Source organism: Geotrypetes seraphini, chromosome 13 (assembly GCF_902459505.1).
Source record: "Geotrypetes seraphini chromosome 13, aGeoSer1.1, whole genome shotgun sequence".
NCBI lineage: Eukaryota > Metazoa > Chordata > Amphibia > Gymnophiona > Dermophiidae > Geotrypetes > Geotrypetes seraphini.
The window spans coordinates 19,840,430-19,859,213 of record NC_047096.1 but is presented as its reverse complement, the minus strand read 5'-3'; the positions used below and the strand labels follow the sequence as shown (position 1 = coordinate 19,859,213).

The following is an 18,784-nucleotide window of genomic DNA, read 5'->3' as shown; positions in this document are numbered from 1 at the left end:
GACACCTAGCTTCAACCCTTGCATTAGTTGTCATGATTAGCCATTATCTGTCACTGTCCCTGCACTACTTAGTCTTGCCCCTACTTCCTCCCCGCCCCCAATTGAAGAGCTAGCATGTCTTTTTTTATTTTTTTACTTCACTGGCTGTTTTAATAGAAACATAGAAACATGACGGTAGATAAAGGCCAAATGGCCCATCTAGTCTGCCCATCTGCAGTAACTATTATCTCTTCCTCTCTCTAAGACAGTGGTTTTTAACCTGGGTTCGACCGAACCCCAGGGGTTCGGTGAGTCAGTCTCGCGGGTTCGGCGGAGGTCAAAACACACCTCCGACTCATATAGTGCTTCGGTCACGTTCAATCATCTATCATCTATCAGTTATTCAGTGATTTTGATCAAGACTGATTGTGTACTCAGTTTCTTGATCTATCAATCTGTAACTAACGCCTTATATACATCAATCAATTCCTGATCAAAATTTGTGATTTAACTGATAATGATTGAACGTGAACGAAGCGCTTATGATTCGTGATGATACGCCCCGATTGTCCATAATTGGCTGCAGGTGATCACGCAACATCGCTTGGCCTATCTGTGCTGCAGGGGATTTGATGCGCACTGTAGTCGAATTGTAACTGTTGTGATGGTACATCGTGTGATACCTATCTTAATATTTTAATCCCTTACTAACTATGTCGAGCAAAATACGAAAGTGGTCGGATGAATATGTACAATATGGATTCACATGTATAACGGAACGTGATGGGAGTCAGCGTCCTAATTGCATGATTTGCAATGCCAAGTTGAGTAATTATAGTCTAGCTCCGGCAAAACTAAGGGAATAAAGAAGGGTTCGGTGAACACGCATATGAAACTGGTGGGGTTCAGTACCTCCAACAAGGTTAAGAATCACTGCTCTAAGAGATCCCACGTGCCTATCCCAGGCCCTCTTGAATTCAGACACAGTCTCTGTCTCCACCACCTCTTCCGGGAGACTGTTCCGCACATCTGCCACCCTTTCCGTAAAAAAGTTATTTCCTCAGATTACGTACTCCGGAGCCTAATGCACAATAGCCATTATCAGAGGTCCACACTAAGAGCTATTGCATGGTAAGGCCCCACTAGCTGATAAATGGAGCTTATTAAGAGGGCCCCTAAGTATCCGGTAACAGGTGGGATAATTACATATAGCTTCAAATAGAAAAGTAATTAACAGAACAAAGCTGTGTGAAGAAACAAGAAGACAAATTTAGATGTCCAATTTCTTCTGAGTTGTTAAAGTAGAACCAAAAAAGGGCAGACAAACCGAATTATTCCAGAGCTGGAATTTGAAGAATCTTCTTCACAAGCTCCAGGCGTGTTGCTGTGAACAAGTGGAAAAGTTGCTCTGGGTCTCAAAAATGATAAGCATTGTCTCTGTGTATCTTATCTTGCACTTCATTGCCCATCTCTTAGCAACACCAAGGGCAGTTTACTCAGCCTAAGGGTCAGAAAAGTCTTTCTCTGGAGTGGCTCAAGATAAAATCAGGAAACGGGCTGGAAAGGATGAGGCCAGTATCTGAAGTGACATTTTCAAAATCTAGTCTCGGTCTAATTAAAGAGAACCCCCCCAAGCAGTGTGGCATTCTCTCCATGGTAAAATTAATTAAACTGTTAGACTTCTGAGTTGAATTTAGAGAACTGGCGGCTTGATATAATAGGCCTTTATATTTGGGTCTTCACAGACACTGCCATATAATTTTTAGTTTATATTTATAACTTTTACAAATAATTAAGATTTACATCTTGTAGGAAAAAAAGCAAGAATTAGACAGCTCTATCATCCTTTGCCAAAATCTACCACAATGGGGAGTAAGACTTGTCCAAAAACCAAGAGAAAAAAGAAACCAATCAGGAACATCAAGCAAACAAAATATTCTTAGAGGGAGAAGACATCTTAGTATGTTCTTCATGGAGACATTTATCAGATAGGAGCAGAATTAGTGGAGCAGTACAAAAATACTAATTTCACATTCATATATCTAATAAGATATCTGAATGGATAATTTGAGAAGAGCAAAATGCAAATCGGTATGGCCCTAGGTCAAAGCAACAAAAATTGTCTCTGTTTCTTCTGAATTGCTTTTAAAAAGGTCATTTCCTCATATTAGTATCAACTGGAGTAAATTTACAACCATAAAGATTTGACTCTTTATATTCCAAGATCCTGCACTTTCTCTGCAAAGAGATACTTCCCTGTTTAATTGTACCTGTTATAAGCAATTTAGTTTATCTGTGGCCCAATATTTCGACTATGGGAGACAGCTGGCTTTCTCTTGCAGTCTGTGGCGAACCTGGAATTAAGAACATAAGAATTGCCATACTGGGACAGACTGAAGGTCTAATAAGCCCAGTATGTACAAATGGATTAAATGTTTTTTTGAGGGGAAAATGTCACAGATGAAGAGAGGTCAGGGTGGCCAGTAACGAGCAGAACTGATGAAAAACAGTGCAAAAATTTGTCGAATTGTGCGTCAAAATCATTGGCTGACTTTGAAAAGTATAGCGGGCCAAGTAAATGTTGATAGAGAAACAGGAAAATCTTATCTGAAAATCATGGCATGAGAAAGGTGTGTGCAAAAATGGTCCCTCATGGCTCTTGCATCACGACAATGCACCAGCTCACACGGCACTGTCTGTGAGGGAGTTTTTAGCCAGTAAACAAATAACTGTATTGGAACACCTTCCCTACTCACCTAATCTGTCCCCCCCAATGACATTTTTCCTTTACCTAAAGATAAAGGAAATATTGAAAGGAAGACATTTTGATGACATTCAGGACATCAAGAGTAATACGATAACAGCTCTGATGGCCATTCTAGAAAAAGAGTTCCAAAATTGTTTTGAAGGGTGGTCTAGATGCTGACATCGGTGCTTAGCTTCCCAAGGGGAATACTTTGAAGGTGACCGTAGTGATATTCAGCAGTGAGGTATGTAGCACTTTTTCTAGGATGAGTTCATGAAGCTATGAGGTTGACAAGGAATTCAGATTTTCAAACCAAAGTGAAATTGGTCATTAAATTGATCTGGAACATTGTTTGAGACCTTAACCTTCTTAACGCAGAAGAGACCTGACCACACATAGACCCTCCTTTTCTGCTGCTGCTGCTTCATCTTTTTTAGTAATAAGATCCAGGAGCTGTTGACTTTCTTTGATTGTGTCTTTTCCTCAAATAATGTCTGTGAAAGTGGCGCTTCCGTTGGGGGGGGGGGGACCCCTCATCCCCATTACAGAGGAAACAGTAATTTCTTCCCTAAAAAACAGGGAAAAAGGCTGTTTCCTCTGTAATGGGGGGTTCCTCCCCCAATGGGAGCACCAACATTTCTAACTAAAGTGTGTGTGTGTGTGGGGGGGTTTCCCCCCCACATCACCCTCACAGCACTTTAAAATACTGTTGAAATCCAGCGCGCTGACTCCTGCACGCGATTGTCTCATGTGGCTTCGTCTATGAGCCCCATCCACTCTTTCTCCACCCCATCCTGCCGGGTGCATGTGTGCCCTTCCCTTCCTCATTAACTTTCACAGCGTGAGCAGCAATACCAACCTGCTGCTCACACCAGCATTGGCTCTTTCTCTGACGACATTTCCTAGGTGCGGGCCCAGGAAGTGACTTCAGATGACGAGCTGACACTGGCGCAAGCAGCAGGTTGGGGTTGCTGCTCGTACCGCGAACATTAACGAGGTATGGGGGATGGGAAGCAGCACACGTGATAGTGTGTGTGTGTGTATGGGGGGGGTGACGGGGAAGGAGCAGAGGGGTGGAGAAGAGGACATGTGCTGGCATCCCCACGAAGGGTGAACCACCCCCCCACCTCCCTCCTTACTATGCCACTGGGTGTGCAGATTGCTCAATCTTAACAGATCAGAAGTTTGGGGATTATTTTGCACTTGATGCTTTTCATGAAGCCACACATAAGTGATGTAATGTAATGTAATGCAATGTAATTTATTTCTTATATACCGCTACATCCGTTAGGTTCTAAGCGGTTTGAAGAAAGTATACATTAAGATTATAAATGAGAAGTAAGAAGGTACTTAAAAAATTCCCTTACTGTCCCGAAGGCTCACAATCTAACTAAAGTACCTGGAAATTAATAAAGAAGAGAAAATAAAGATGGTTGAAAAAAGAAAAATTCTATGTGAACTTATAGGATGGAAATTAAACTGACAGTGAAGAACTGTATGAAAAATACATATGGAATGCAGTTAGAGAGGGTAGGTTACAATCTATTTATGGTATTTGTTTAATTGGAAGGTGTTAAGGTGGGTAATTTGGGGGAAGGTTATCTGAAGGTCGGTGAATCTTCTGGAGGTAAAAGAGGAGGGGTTAAGATATTTGGATGAATTTTTTGAAAAGCAGGGTTTTGATTTCTTTTCTGAATGTTTTGAAGTTGTCTGATATTGTCAGCAGATTGGAGATGGAATGGTTGATTTTTGCTGCTTGTGTTGCCAGAAGGTTGTCAAACATTTTCTTGCGTTGTGTGCCTTTGAGTGGGGGGAAGGCGAAAGGGTTCGAGGTTCTTCTGTGTCTTGAGGTGGAGATTTGGTTTAAGCGGTTGTTTAGATAGATAGTGATGTAATGCATTCTGCCTTTGAAACCTATGTTGTGTTTTGATCATTTTAGAACTGTGCTTCAAAGTTTGATTTTGACTAAATTGGACTCCTACACGAGGGGGTGCTGAAAAAATTCTCAGCTGAACCAAGAAGAGAATGATGGACCTATGGTTCAACTAGAGAATGACACAGGACAAATTTTTCCCTGTCTCCGCAGGAGCTTAATCTTCCCATCCCTATGAGTTTTGTCGCTGTCCATGTCCCAGCCCCATTCCTATAAGCTCTGCCTTAACTGCACAAGCCTCAAACACTTATGATTTTAAAGTGTTTGAGGCTTGTGCAGATGAGGACAGAGCTTAAGCATTGGTGGAATGAGGCATTATGACATCACAATCTGAGCTCTAGAATGTTGCCACTTATGATTTTAGTGTTTGAGACTTGTGCAGATGAGGACGGAGCTTAGGCATTGGTGGAATGAAGCATTTTGACATCACAATCTGAGCTCTAGAATGTTGCTACTTATGATTTTAAAGTGTTTAAGGCTTGTGCAAATGAGGATGGAGCTTAGGCATTGGTGGAATGAGGCATTATGACATCACAATCTGAGCTCTAGAATGTTGCTACTTATGATTTTAAAGTGTTTAAGGCTTGTGCAGATGAGGATGGAGCTTAGGCATTGGTGGAATGAGGCATTATGACATCACAATCTGAGCTCTAGAATGTTGCTTCTTATGATTTTAAAGTGTCTGAGGCTTGTGCAGATGAGGACGGAGCTTAGGCATTGGTGGAATGAGGCATTATGACATCACAATCTGAGCTCTAGAATGTTGCTACATATGATTTTAAAGTGTTTGAGGTTTGTGCAGATGAGGACGGAGCTTGCAGGAATGGGGCAGGGACAGGAAAAGAATTCGATGGGATGGGAAAATTAGTTCCCATGGGGACGGGGAAAAATTTATCCCCGTGTCATTCTCTACTTCAATCAATGATCTGAAACAACTTCAAAACACAGAATTTTGTTTCTTCAAATTGGCACTTAACGAAACAAGATAACACTTTTCGGCTACAGTGGCAAAATAACGTGCAGAATTTAGGAAGTTGTTTGGTTGGGCTGAGAACTTTTCAGCAACCGCTCGTAATTTATTATACTTGGGACTTTTGCTATTTTCTTTTAAGGCACTATACCTAAAACCAAATTTCACACCTAGATTACTTACTGAGGCTTCACATTTCTATCACATTACTCTTCATCTTTTCTTGTTGCATTAGGTGCCCATCTTTGAAAATCCTTAATCTTATCTCTGAAAGTCTTATTATAGATTCATAAAGCCTTACAGAATGATGTTCTTTCTTGAAGATTTATAAACCCTGTCAAGCTTTTTGCTCTGAGAGTATGCAACTGCTTTTTATTCCACCTTTACAGAAAATATATTTTCTTGAAACAATGAGTTGTTCATTTTCCATCACAGGCATGATTGAGTAGAATAGACTTCTTATTGAGCTCAGGTTGATGATGGATACCGCTGCTTTTAAAAAGTGGCAAATGTATTTTTGTTCACTCAGGATTTCGGCGGCCTTTTCTTTATTCTGTAATTGGTTATAAGTGTTTTTGGAATATGAGGATTTTGGCAAAGCTGGGGCACCTGGCTTGATGAGGCTCGACCACTCAGATATCTTTGCTATGTAATATTTTAATTTTATTTTGGTTGCTTGTTGGGTTTTACTCAGTTCTGGTTTGTTTTTATTTGATATTTTATGAATGCTGCTAGAGGTTTTTAGCGCAGGCCAGTGAGGTAAAGGCTCTGATGCTCGTAGCAATTCTATGAGCGCTGGAGCATTTACCTCACCGTCTTGTGCTAAATACCTCTAGCGCTGTTCAGTAAAAGGAGTCCTTGGTTTGTTATTTTGACGTTTTCTTTGTGTTATGCATGTTTAGTTGTGCTTCACTATTGTGCTATTCCTTCTTTAAAAATCATTGGAACCCGCCGTCAGGATATGTTTTCTGTAGTAGCACCTCAACTCTGGAACTCTTTACCTTTACACTTAAGAGAAATAAATAACTTAAACGATTTCAAAAAGAATTTAAAATGCTTTTTATTTAAAGACGCTTTTAACATTTAAAATTAATCATGTGCTCTTTTTAAATGTTAAGATCCGTTATATCATTGAATTATTATTTTAGTATATAATTGTTAAGTTAAAATTTCTGTAATTTTATGATTTTTGTATCTCATAATATGTAATTCGTAATTTTATATTTTACAAACATGTTTTATCCAATTATTTTTTTTTTTTAACTAATCTATAAATTGTTAAATTTTTAATATTTTATGTTATTTACTGTTTTAATATCATGTTTATTTACAAACTGTAACTCGCTTAGAAATAATTTAATTAAGCGATTAATCAAATATAAATAAAACTTGAAACTTGAAACTTCACGCAGATGTGTTACAATGAGTAGATTGTAATACGTCTTTATAATTTTCTGATTCTGTTGGTTTTCCCTGTAAGATTAGAGGTAAAAATGTCACGTTTTGTGGAGAGTAATAAAGATCTGCATACTTCCTCTGAGCCAGGAAGGTCAGAGGTGTAGTAGCCTCAAAGCACCTTGCCATAAAAAGTAGAGATGCCTCCAAGTCCATCAGGTACTTCAGAGAATCCCTAGTCTTCTTGCTTTGGTGGAGAATATGCTGCAGGACTGTCAATAATGAAATTTCATAAGAACATAAGAATAACCTTACTGGGTCAGACCAAAGGTCAATCAAACCCAGTGGCCCATTCTCACGGTGGCCAAAACCCAAAGAGTAACAACATTCCATGCTACCGATCCCACGTAAGCAGTGGCTTCCCCCATGTCTTTCTCAATAACAGACGATGGACTTTTCCTCCAGGAACTTGTCCAAACCTTTCTTAAAACCAGCTACGCTATCTGCTCTTACCACTTACTCTGGCAACGCGTTCCAGAGCTTAACTATTCTCTGAGTGAAAAAATATTTCCTCCTATTGGTTTTAAAAGTATTTCCCTGTAACTTCATCGAGTGTCCCCTAGTCTTTGTCATTTTTGACGGAGTGAAAAATTGATCTACTTGTACCCGTTCCACTTCACTCAGGATTTTATAGACTCTAATCATATCTCCCCTCAACCATCTCTTTTCCATGCTGAAGAGCCCTAACCTTTTTAGTCTTTCCTCATACGAGAGGAGTTCCATCCCCTTTTCCATATTGGTCGCTCGTCTTTGAACCTTTTCTATCACCACTATATTTTTCTTGAGATAAGGAGACCAGAATTGAACACAATACTCCAGGTGAGCTCGCACAATGGAGCGATACAGAGGCATTATAATATCTTTAGTTTTGTTAACCATCCCTTTTTAAATAATTCCTAGCATCTTGTTTGCTTTTTTGGCTGCCGCCACACATTGGGCGGAAGATTTCATTGTACTGTCTACAATGACACCCAGATCTTTTCTTGGATACTAACCCCAAGGTGGACTCTAGCATCCGGTAACTGTGATTCGGGTTATTCTTCCCAATGTGCATCACTTTGCATTTGTCCACATTAAATTTCAACTGCCATTTCCAATTTCCCAAGGTCTGCCTGCAATTTTTCACAGCACCCCTTCCCTGCTCCCCCCTGTCCTGTAGCAGGCCAGCCATCGGTAGCATTTCTCATCCCCCCCCCCTCCTCCCAGGTCTCACACAGCCGTTGGCAGGAAGCGACGTCGGCAATGGGTAAAATCGGCACTGCAGGCTCCTCTTACGCGCCGCAAATCAAACCGCCACAGACTCCACCGCCGCGCATGCGCCGCACATAGAACACGGCCATGGAAGCAGAAATCACGGCAGCAGGGATTACGCCGTTTCAACTACGCATGCGCGGATAAGGGTTTTATTATATTTTATTGATTGATTGAGATTGTCACTGATACCTAATAAGCCCATCACATTATTAGTCTTGCAGGCCAAGACGATTCCCATTGCAGAACCCATGATTAGTTAGGATCCAAGGCTAAAATGACATCATGGTTTTTTGGTATAGTTCTGCTCTTTGTGAGATTGGGGGTTGGTGTGTTCTGTTATTGGTGTGTATATTTGAATTAAGATTGTGGCGTGAAATGCTTTCTTGTGCTATTTGTGTATATTGATGTGTGTGAATGACTGACTGATGAATGTTGTGTGAAAGTGTGTGTACTCCTACATACTTGTGTTATATTTTTTTCAATTTCTTTGTGGGGGGGGTTGTATTATTGAAGTTCATTGAAAGGCAACTGATAAACTTTGTAATTAAACTTGGACAATGGCAGGGAGAGCTGGGATCTGCATTAATCCTGGGCATTCTTTCTTCAGATGGTTGGGATGTTATTAGAGAGAACACAAGGGAAAAGAAGCAACCAATTCTGCAGTGAAGGGTACAGAAGCAAAACAAAGGAAAACTGCAGAAACCTGTACAATGATGTAGGCTAAGTTTATTGAAGTAAAAAACCGGTTAAAAACAACACCTTAAAACCAAGGAACCCAACACGGTCCGTGTTTCGGAAAACACACCTTCATCAGGGGTCCGGAAAAACCAGAAATAAGTTGAAACCGCCAAGAAACTGTAGCCTGTAAATAAAACGAGCGCCGAAGGACAATCAGTGTGGCGGTTTCAATTTATTTCTGGGTTTTCTGGACACCTGATGAAGGTGTGTTTTCCGAAACACGGACCGTGTTGGGTCCCTTGGTTTTAAGGTGTTGTTTTAACCGCTTTTGATTCAATAAACTTAGCCTACATCATTGTACGGGTTTCTGGGATGTTATTAGAACAAGGATGGATGGTGTTGGAAAACATTCTTCTGTGGATGATGCTGGCTGAGGTCTCCTTATTAATCCTGTACTCTCTCTCTCCACAGATTGTCTATTCAAGGTCTGTCCTATGAGCCGTTACTCAGCACAGAAACAGTATTGGAAAGCCAAGCAAAGCAAACAAGACAAGGACCAAATCGCTGATGTTCTCCTTCTTCAGAAACTCCAGGTGAGACAATGGGAAAGAGATAAAGAATATAGAGGGAAGAAGAAATGGAAAATGGGGAAGGAAGAGAAAAAAGAGGAGACAGGAAATGACAGAAGAGGGAAAGAAAGGAGGGGGGGAAAGGTGGCAAAGATAGGAAAGGAGAAAGGGAGAGGAAGAAAGATGGAAGAAGAGTATGGAAAGTGAGGAAAAGAAAGGACAAGAGGCAGGAAAGAGAGGAGAAGAAAGCAAGAAGTAAAGAAGAGGAAGAAGAGCGCCTGAGGAGAAAGCAGACTGTACTTAGGGCTCCTTTTACTAAGGTGCGCTAGCATTTTTAGCGCACGCTAAAGATTAGCGCGTACTAACCATCCGCTAAATGAAAAATACTAACACAAGCTCTATGGAGGCGTTAGCATTGTAGCACGTGGTAAGCGTGCGCTAAAACCGCTAGCACACCTTAGTAAAAGGAGCCCTTAATAAAAGGAGCCCTATTACATTACATTACATTAGGGATTTCTATTCCGCCATTACCTTGCGGTTCAAGGCGGATTACAAATGGAATGTCAGGACATTAGAAGTAGAGAATGACACGGGAACTGTTTACCACGGTAAACTGCAGGTCACTGCAGTAAATCTGCAGGAATGGAGACATTTGTAACTGGTTTACCGCAGGAATGGGGACAAGACCTTTCACTGCCCCGTGGGAGCGATGAAAAGTCTTACTCCTGTGGTAAAAAAAAAAATGGGCCCGTGTCAGACTCGGCATCTTCTCCCCAGCTCCTCTTGCACCTATTTTACCTTCAGGAGCCAGCCATGTCACAATGAAGACATAAGGAACTTAAAACCAAATCCTGAGACCAATGTGATTTTAAGAATAAAATTACCAGACAACAAAAATAAAAAAAATAAATTTATTTTATATTTTGTGATTAGAATATTCAGATTTGAAATATGTATCCTGCTAGAGCTGGTATTAGACATAACTAACACGGGCACAATTTTTTTTTTTTTTTTACCACAGGAGTAAGACTTTTCATCGCTCCCACGGACCATCATTTTGGGGCCCATCCCAAGGGCTTTATTAGATGCCTGTGTGGAACACTGTCAAAGTGATGCCCAGAATCACAGGAAGCTGCAGTGGGAATTGAACCCAGTTCCCTACTAGGTTACTCCTAAGAGTTCCCTCTAAGCTGAGCAGTAGTCCTACCATGCTGTCAATGGGGGTTCCTACTTCACTATCACATTTTCAGGTGGTAGAGACAGGCAAATTCCCTGGAGTCTAGCAAAACTTGCCTGTCACTCACAATTGAAAATGTGATAGTGAAGCAGCAACTGCTGAAAATTCACATATATGGCACGTATTTATAAATAAACAAATATTTGTATAGTGGATGCTACTTTATGGACAAGTGCTTTTGAATAGAGCAGTGTCCTACAAACTTTCTCGAGACTGCGACTTGCATTAAATTTTCAATGCTCAGCACTTTTCATGAGCAGGTGACCAAACTCCTGTGCTGCTGCCGCCTCTGCTGGATCCGAGAGGGGGAAGTTGGAGAATGACATGGTGCCAGTACTCCAGATGCAGGGTTATCCTGAGATCCGGGTAACTGTCTAGTGTCTTGCACCTCCATAGTAGCTCTGCTCCCTGCAAATGGCTGCAGAGCTCAGTCGCAGGATGATCCAATCCAGTACTCTTGGGAGCAGCCTTCTCTCTGCCACCTTGGAGACATGAGAAAGCTCCAGGCGGGAGAGAGGCATCACATAATTTGTGCAGCGCTTAGATATGGGAGGCATAGAAGTTAATTAACCGTAACCCATAATAGTGCCAATAGCGATACTGTAATTAAAATGGCAGGGTACTGAAAAGTTAATAGTATGAATAATTAGCAGGTCCTGGGGCTCTTCTGCATTGTCACAGCATCCAGGGCTGGAGCTCTACGTCTATTAGCCAGTGTCTTGCAGAGAGCAGTCTTCTGCTTTCTGTTCTACCTAGCCCCCGACCCTTCCGGCTGGGACCGCTCTTGTTCAATATCTACATAAATGATCTAGAGGCGGGAACTAAGTGTGAAGTCTAGAGGCGGGAACTAAGTGTGAAGTCATTAAATTTGCAGATGACACCAAACTATACAGCAGGGCTCAAACCAAGGAAGACTGCGAGGATCTCCAAAAGGATCTAACGCAGCTGGAAAAATGGGCCGAAAAGTGGCAGATGAGCTTCAACGTGGAGAAATGCAAGGTCATGCACGTGGGGAAAAAGAACCCGATGTTCACATACAAAATGGGGGGAACACCACTAGGGGTTAGTAACCTGGAGAGAGACCTGGGAGTGATGGTAGACGCAACACTGAAGGCATCGGCGCAATGCGCCACAGCCTCTAGGAAAGCAAACAGAATGCTGGGTATCATTAAGAAGGGTATTACGACCAGGACGAAGGAAGTCATCATGCCGCTGTATCGTGCAATGGTACGGCCGCATCTGGAGTACTGTGTCCAGTACTGGTCGCCGTACCTCAAGAAAGACATGGCGGTACTTGAGGGAGTACAAAGAAGAGCAACCAAACTGATAAAGGGAATGGAAAATCTCCCATATACCGACAGATTGAAGCAGTTGGGACTTTTCTCCCTGGAGAAGCGAAGACTTAGAGGAGACATGATAGAAACCTTCAAGATCCTGAAGGGCATTGAAAAAATAGACAGGGGCAGATTTTTCAAATTAAGGGGCGCCACAAGTACAAGGGGGCACTCGGAGAAATTGAAAGGGGACAGGTTTAGAACAAACGCTAGGAAGTTCTTTTTCACTCAGAGGGTGGTGGATACATGGAACGCGCTTCCAGAGGCTGTTGTAGACAAGAAAACATTAAATGGTTTCAAAGAAGGTTTGGATAGATTCCTAGAAGAGAAAGGGATTGGGGGGTATAGATAGGTATAGACCATTGCTCAGGCAATGGGCCTGATGGGCCGCCGCGGGTGCGGACCGCTGAGCAGGATGGACCTATGGTCTGCCTCAGCGGAGGCAACTTCTTATGTTCTTATGTTCTTAATAGAACAGGGAAAACTTATTCTGCTCTGGAATCCAGCTCTGGAGCTTCCCGAGCCAGAGTAATGGCCTCTGCAACGCACCTCCTAGCACCCCTGCTTTGGCTGCTACAGGGGAGACAATGGATAGGGAGTGACTTTTGTTCCCTCGACTCCCTCGCACCCTGTGCATGCACACCGCTCACATAGCCCTCGGGACAGCCCCAGTCCAGCTCTTCTCCTTCTCTCATTGCTCAGGGGCTGTTGCAGAGAGAAAAGTGTTACCCTCAAAATTCTGCGGAAGAAAAGCCCCTCTTCTGTTACGGTGGGACAGTATGCGTGTGTATGTTTGAGAGAAGCTTGACAGTGCAGCTGTCTGTGCCGTACCTGCTCTGTGACCAAACTGCAGTGTTCAACTTCCCGAGCTGCAGGCCATTAGCTTGATTGAGCATTTAATTCACCATAAATACTAGTGAAAAAAAAAAAGAATCAGTTTCAGCTTTGTTTGCATTCAGGAGGCGCCTGTATGTTCTGTCCTTCTGGTTGTGAGCCAGTGATTGAACAGGTTCGGCTATTCTTCCTTCCTGCGGGGGTGTAGTTTCCAGTTCAAAGGGTGTTTGGGGTGGGGGAAAGAGCTTTGTAATTATTTGTATATACAATATATATTATTCTAATTTCAGATAAGCATGAGAAACAGCTGCTTCAATGGGGGCTGTTTGCAGAAAACACAGCAGGCATATAGCTGCCGCCAAAGTTAGTTGTCTTGGGAATTATAAATAAGTTTATCAAAATTTGTCAGCTACCTGGTTTTGATATCAGGATGTCTGAACCTTTCTCCCCCTTTGGATTGTGTGTCTGGGCCCAGTCCTGCCCTGTTGTCTCAGGGTGTGTTGCTGATTTATTCCTGGTTCACTCCTAAGAACAGGAAGTCCAGGATCCTGCTATAATTACCCAGGGTGCTGAATCCTTCTTTCATGTGTGGCGCTGTAAAAGCCTTTTTGTGTTATCCCACTTCTCAGAGCTTTTTCCCAAATTGTACTGGATTTGGAGCCTTATGAGTCGCAGAGAAAGCTGGAATGCATGCAGACTGGAGGTGACCCGTTTAGGAATTATCCAAAGATGAGTTTATATTTATATCAAAATTTTGCAGAAATAAAATTCAATCCAACACTATGAGGTCATACCTTTTGATTAGACTACACTTCCCCCTCCGTATTCGCGATGATAGGGGAAAAACCAACTCAGCGAATACAGAAAAACCGCAAAAACTTTTTGCGTGTTATTTGCGGGTTTTTTGTTAAAAACCCTCGCGAATATGCTAAAACCGCAAATAACCTGACCTGTTTCTGTGAAGAAAGTGTAGCGATTTCCTCTGTGCAACGCTGGGAGCAGCAATTTTCCGCTGCTCCCAGCGATTTTCTCCGATGTCATTTTGGGGGCGGAGCCTGCAAACAAAAAAAACTGCGAATAACCGAAACCTCGATTGATGAAACTGCGAATGCAGAGGGGGGAAATATAGTTCAATACATTTTTGACCATATTTTAAGGGTTAGAACTCTCTTCCTCAGCGGAAAACCTGATGTGGCCTGAGTGTACACATGAACCACAGATGACATGATATTGCTGGGATATAGGGGAGAAGAGTGAGGATTAGTGTTTTAGAATAGTGATAGAGTGACAGGGAGGCAGCAGAATGAGTTCTATAAGGTGTTTGAAACATACAAGTCTTTTCCGCAGGTGTCACCCAAGATCACGTTCACCATGTAGATGATAATTCTGCGCATGCAAGGAAGATGCAAAGGATCCTGGGTTCTCCTATTCCAGTGTATCTCAAACTGTGTGCCTCTTGAGATTTCAGGTGTGCTGCGGCACACTGGGGAGGAGGAGAGGCACCGGATGACTGAGTACAGGACATGCCTCGTGCGGTGAGAGGCACGTCCTGTAGGCAATCAGCCAGCGCCAATGCCTCTCCTCTCCAGCCCTTTTCCCTGCTGACACCCCCCACTGGCGTCTTGGGGCCCGTCTGAAGGTGGACATCGACATGATGATGTCACACATGTGTGTGACATCATCACGGCGATACCCGTGCACTTCCGTGCATCTCGAGCTGTGGTCACTACCGTTTGTGTGCCGCAGCTCGAGAAAGTTTGCAGGACACTGCCCTATTCAAAAGCACTTGTCCATAAAGTAGCATCCACTATACAAATATTTGTTTATTTATAAATAATTGCCGTATATGTGAATTTTCAGCAGTTGCTGCTTCACTATCACATTTTCAATTGTGACAGGCAAGTTTTGCTAGACTCCAGGGAATTTGCCTGTCTCTACCACCTGAAAATGTGATAGTGAAGTAGCAACCCCCATTGACAGCATGGTAGGACTACTGCTCAGCTTAGAGGGAACTCTTAGGAGTAGCCTAGTGGGGAACTGGGTTCGATTCCCACTGCAGCTTCCTGTGATTCTGGGCATCACTTTGACAGTGTTCCACACAGGCATCTAATAAAGCCCTTGGGATGGGCCCCAAAACGATGGACTGGGTCAGGGACTGGTTGAGTGGAAGGTAACAGAGGGTAGTGCTCAATGGAGATCACTCTGAGGGAAAGAGATCTTACCGGTGGCGTGCCTCATGGTTCTGTTCTTATTAAAAGAAAAGTTTGGATAATTTCCTAAAAGAAGCCATTATTGAGATGGCTTGGGGAAATCCACTGCTTATTCCTAGGATAAGCAGCATAAAATCTGTTTTACTACTTGAGATCTAGCTAGGTACTTGGGACCTGGGTTGACCATTGTTGGAAACAGGATACTGGGCTTGATGGACCTTTGGTTTGTCCCAGTAGGGCAGCTCTTATGTGAGCCAAGTATAGGACAATCAAGCCATTGTGACATCACTGTTTGTCTCTTAGTCATTGGTGGAATAAGGCTTTATGACATCACAATCTTATCTCTGGAATGTTGCTATTTGGGTTTCTGCCACTGTTGGAAACAGGACACTGGGGCTTGATGGTCCTTTGGTCTGTTCCAGTTTGGCAATTCTTATGTTCTAACAGCACATAGGGGAGAGCGGGTGGTAAGACTGGAGCCAAACCATTGTATGTGTCTGTAAGCAGCGCAGGAGGCTTGGAGGGAGCGGTTGGGTGATGAACAGCTACTAATAAACCTCTCTCACTTGGCACCCAGCTAATAATCGCCTGACTGAGGGAGGGTCAGATCTCGTTCCCCACTATGTCCCTGAGCTCCCTGTGCATTTTTGCATCCTTTCCAGACCTGACCTCTAGCCCCCTACAGACAGCAGGTTTGGAAAGTGCTACAGAAATTGCCGAAATTGACCTATTTCTCACTCTCTTCAGGTCACTCATTTTGTACCTAAGAACATAAGAACATAAGAACTGCCATCTCCGGATCAGACCTTCGGTCCATCAAGTCCGGCGATCCGCACACGCGGAGGCCCTGCCAGGTGTACACCTGGCGTAATTTATAGTCCACCATATCTTTATATGCCTCTCTTAAGGAGATATACATCTAGTTTGCTCTTGAAGCCTAGGACGGTCAATTCCGCAATAATCTCCTCTGGGAGGGCATTCCAGGTGTCAACCACTCTCTGAGTGAAGCAGAACTTCCTGACATTAGTCCTGAACCTGTCCCCCCTTAGCTTCATTACATGTCCTCTAGTCCGTGTCAAATTGGACAATGTAAATAATCTTCTCTGCTCTATTTTGTCGATTCCTTTCAGTATTTTGAAGGTCTCGATCATATCCCCACGCAGTCTCCTTTTCTCAAGGGAGACTGCATGGGGATTACCTCTTGTAATCTTTTGTAAACCGCATAGAACTTCACGGTATTGCGGTATTACGGTATTGCGGTATATAAACTGTTATTATTATTATTCCCAAACCCAACTTCCGACTTATGGGTTGTGCACCACCTCCGGGAGCCATGGACAGCACTCTGCTTCTGTTCTAGGCCTTATCTTCTCTTTAATGCCTCTTTCTCTTTCTTTGCCAGCATGCTGCCCAGCTAGAACAAAAACAAAACGACACCGAGAACAAGAAAGTGCACGGTGAAGTGGTGAAATATGGAAGTGTCATCCAGGTATGAGCAGGCGTAATGCACCCAGTTCCCTTAACCATGTATGGGGTAAGACACACGCTTTCCCTTTCCAGTCACAGGGATACATATAGGATAAGACACTCTTGGATGTGTATAAGAGCCATCTGTCTTCTATGCCCATAGATAGATACAGATACACCTTCCCTCATCCATCTCACCAGGTATGTATACAGTAAATTAAAAACCTTCCTTTTCCTGTTGCACATACAAGTGTGGAGTAAGACAGTCAACTTCTGTTACCCATCACACAGGTGAGTCTTGGACCTTTCTCACCCATCACACAGGTACATATGGGCTAAGATCGTACCTTGTCACATATATATGTACAAAGTAAGACATCTGCCTCACACTATCTTTTCAGCATCTCCCTCAGATTCAATAAGCTCTATTGGCAAGATAATCAATGCATGTGCTGCTAAATTGAAGTGTATAATGGTGATAATTAACCCCCCCCTGTTACAAAACAGCGAAAAGGTGAGAATTCTCTCCTTATTTAAGCCAGGTTTCAGTCAGGCATAGGAAGTCTAGATTGTTAATTGAAAGCAAGTCGCAAAGGGCAGGAATCTTAGGGCTAGATTCACAAAGCAAACCGATGGTGTACCGATCGATTTGCGACCCCTTTACTATCGAATTTCCATCTGGCCTGATTCACTTACCTCTCCTGCGATCTGCTTCGAATCCGTGCATGCAAATGAGGTGAAACGCATGCAAATTGGACAGCGACCCGATTCACTACACCAAATTTCTGATCTGACTGGGCTGAAGAAGCGACTGCTGGGGACCAGTCGAAAACGTCTTTCCGACTGGAAGCCCTGCTCTCTGCCCTGCGATCTCTCCTGCCTGCTCGCCCCGAATGCTGCCCTGCTCTGCCCTGCTTCTTATCTCTGCTGCTCGCCCTCATGCCGCCCTGCTCTGCCTTGATCTACCCCGAATCTCTCCTGGCACATCGCCGTTCTCCTGCCCTTCCCTGCCCAGTGAGCCCGTGGTTTTAACTCGCGGGTTTAAAGTGGGTTAAAACCATGGGCTTGCGGGGATCGCTATAGAGCGATCCATGCAGGAAGATGGGGGCGATCGCCCCATCTGCATATTTTTCGTTCCTGAATTCATCGAACCTGCCCGATCGGGCAGGTTAGTGAATCCAGGCCTTAGATTTAAGAGTTTTACAGTTTTATCAGGCCCCATCTGAGAGGTTGTGAGCATGTTAGCTGGGTTTTAACAAGAGGATAGGGGACTGGAGCATATTTGTGAGGTCAGTATCCAATGAGGACAGGAATCCATGGTTAAGGTCTGCTGATGTCTCCCATGTCTGTGGAGCTTGGATAGGGTCTTAGTAGGGCTAAGTGATGAGAGGCATAGAGTAGGGAAAGGAGAATCAGTCAAGATAGCTCATCCCAAGGAGCAAGCCCAAAAAGCATGACCTGCTCCGTGGTCACACACTGCAGTGGAGCGAATGCCACAGTGATGTCGTTTAAATAGTCCCAGATCTGATTCAAACGGTGAGCACTTACAATGCCTGACATCGCAGGGTCACATCGGAGGGGAGCGCAGGAGTCAGAAGTGTCTCAAGGATCAGGAGGCAGGAACGCTTTACTTGTGGACCCTTGAATATCAACCACATAGATTTCTGCCTGATCTTTCTGTGACTAATTGTTTTGCTTAAAACAATCCCTATAGCTTGGGGTACCTACATTATAAAACTCCCTTCTCTGTCCCCCCTCTTCTGCCCTTGGGGATGCCTCTACACAGTGTGAGGCAATTGTATTTTTTCTCCTCTGGAGGGTGGACAATTTTCTAAAAACTCCTTACTCTGGGTGAAATCCTTTTAAAAAAAAATCTATGGCAATGGCTTTTATTATGGGCCTCAAAGTGGTTAAAATAAAAGGAGAACTATTATAAATGTACATAAAGAATAAAAGAATGCCAATTTCTGAACTCTGAAGCTCTTCCTGTCTCTTATAGGTCATGGGGTCAGGGGTCAGGGGCCAGAGGCTCTCCTTCCTTCTACACACACCAGTTCACTCACATACTTTTTTCTTTGGCAGGATCTCTCCTCTTTCGTACATACATCGGTCCACCCT

At 43.2% G+C, this 18,784-nt stretch overlaps 1 protein-coding gene across 3 annotated transcripts in view; it reads left to right on the top strand.

Annotated features, from left to right (window-relative positions):
- ITPR3 (inositol 1,4,5-trisphosphate receptor type 3) overlaps positions 1 to 18,784 on the top strand; it is a 213,002-nt gene that overhangs the window by 66,997 nt on the left and 127,221 nt on the right. For all 3 annotated transcript variants that reach the window (XM_033917436.1, XM_033917437.1, XM_033917435.1), the window contains 2 exons: positions 9,487 to 9,608; positions 16,602 to 16,688. In XM_033917436.1, coding sequence (XP_033773327.1) covers positions 9,487 to 9,608; positions 16,602 to 16,688 — 209 coding nt within the window. The remainder of the gene's footprint in view (positions 1 to 9,486; positions 9,609 to 16,601; positions 16,689 to 18,784) is intronic.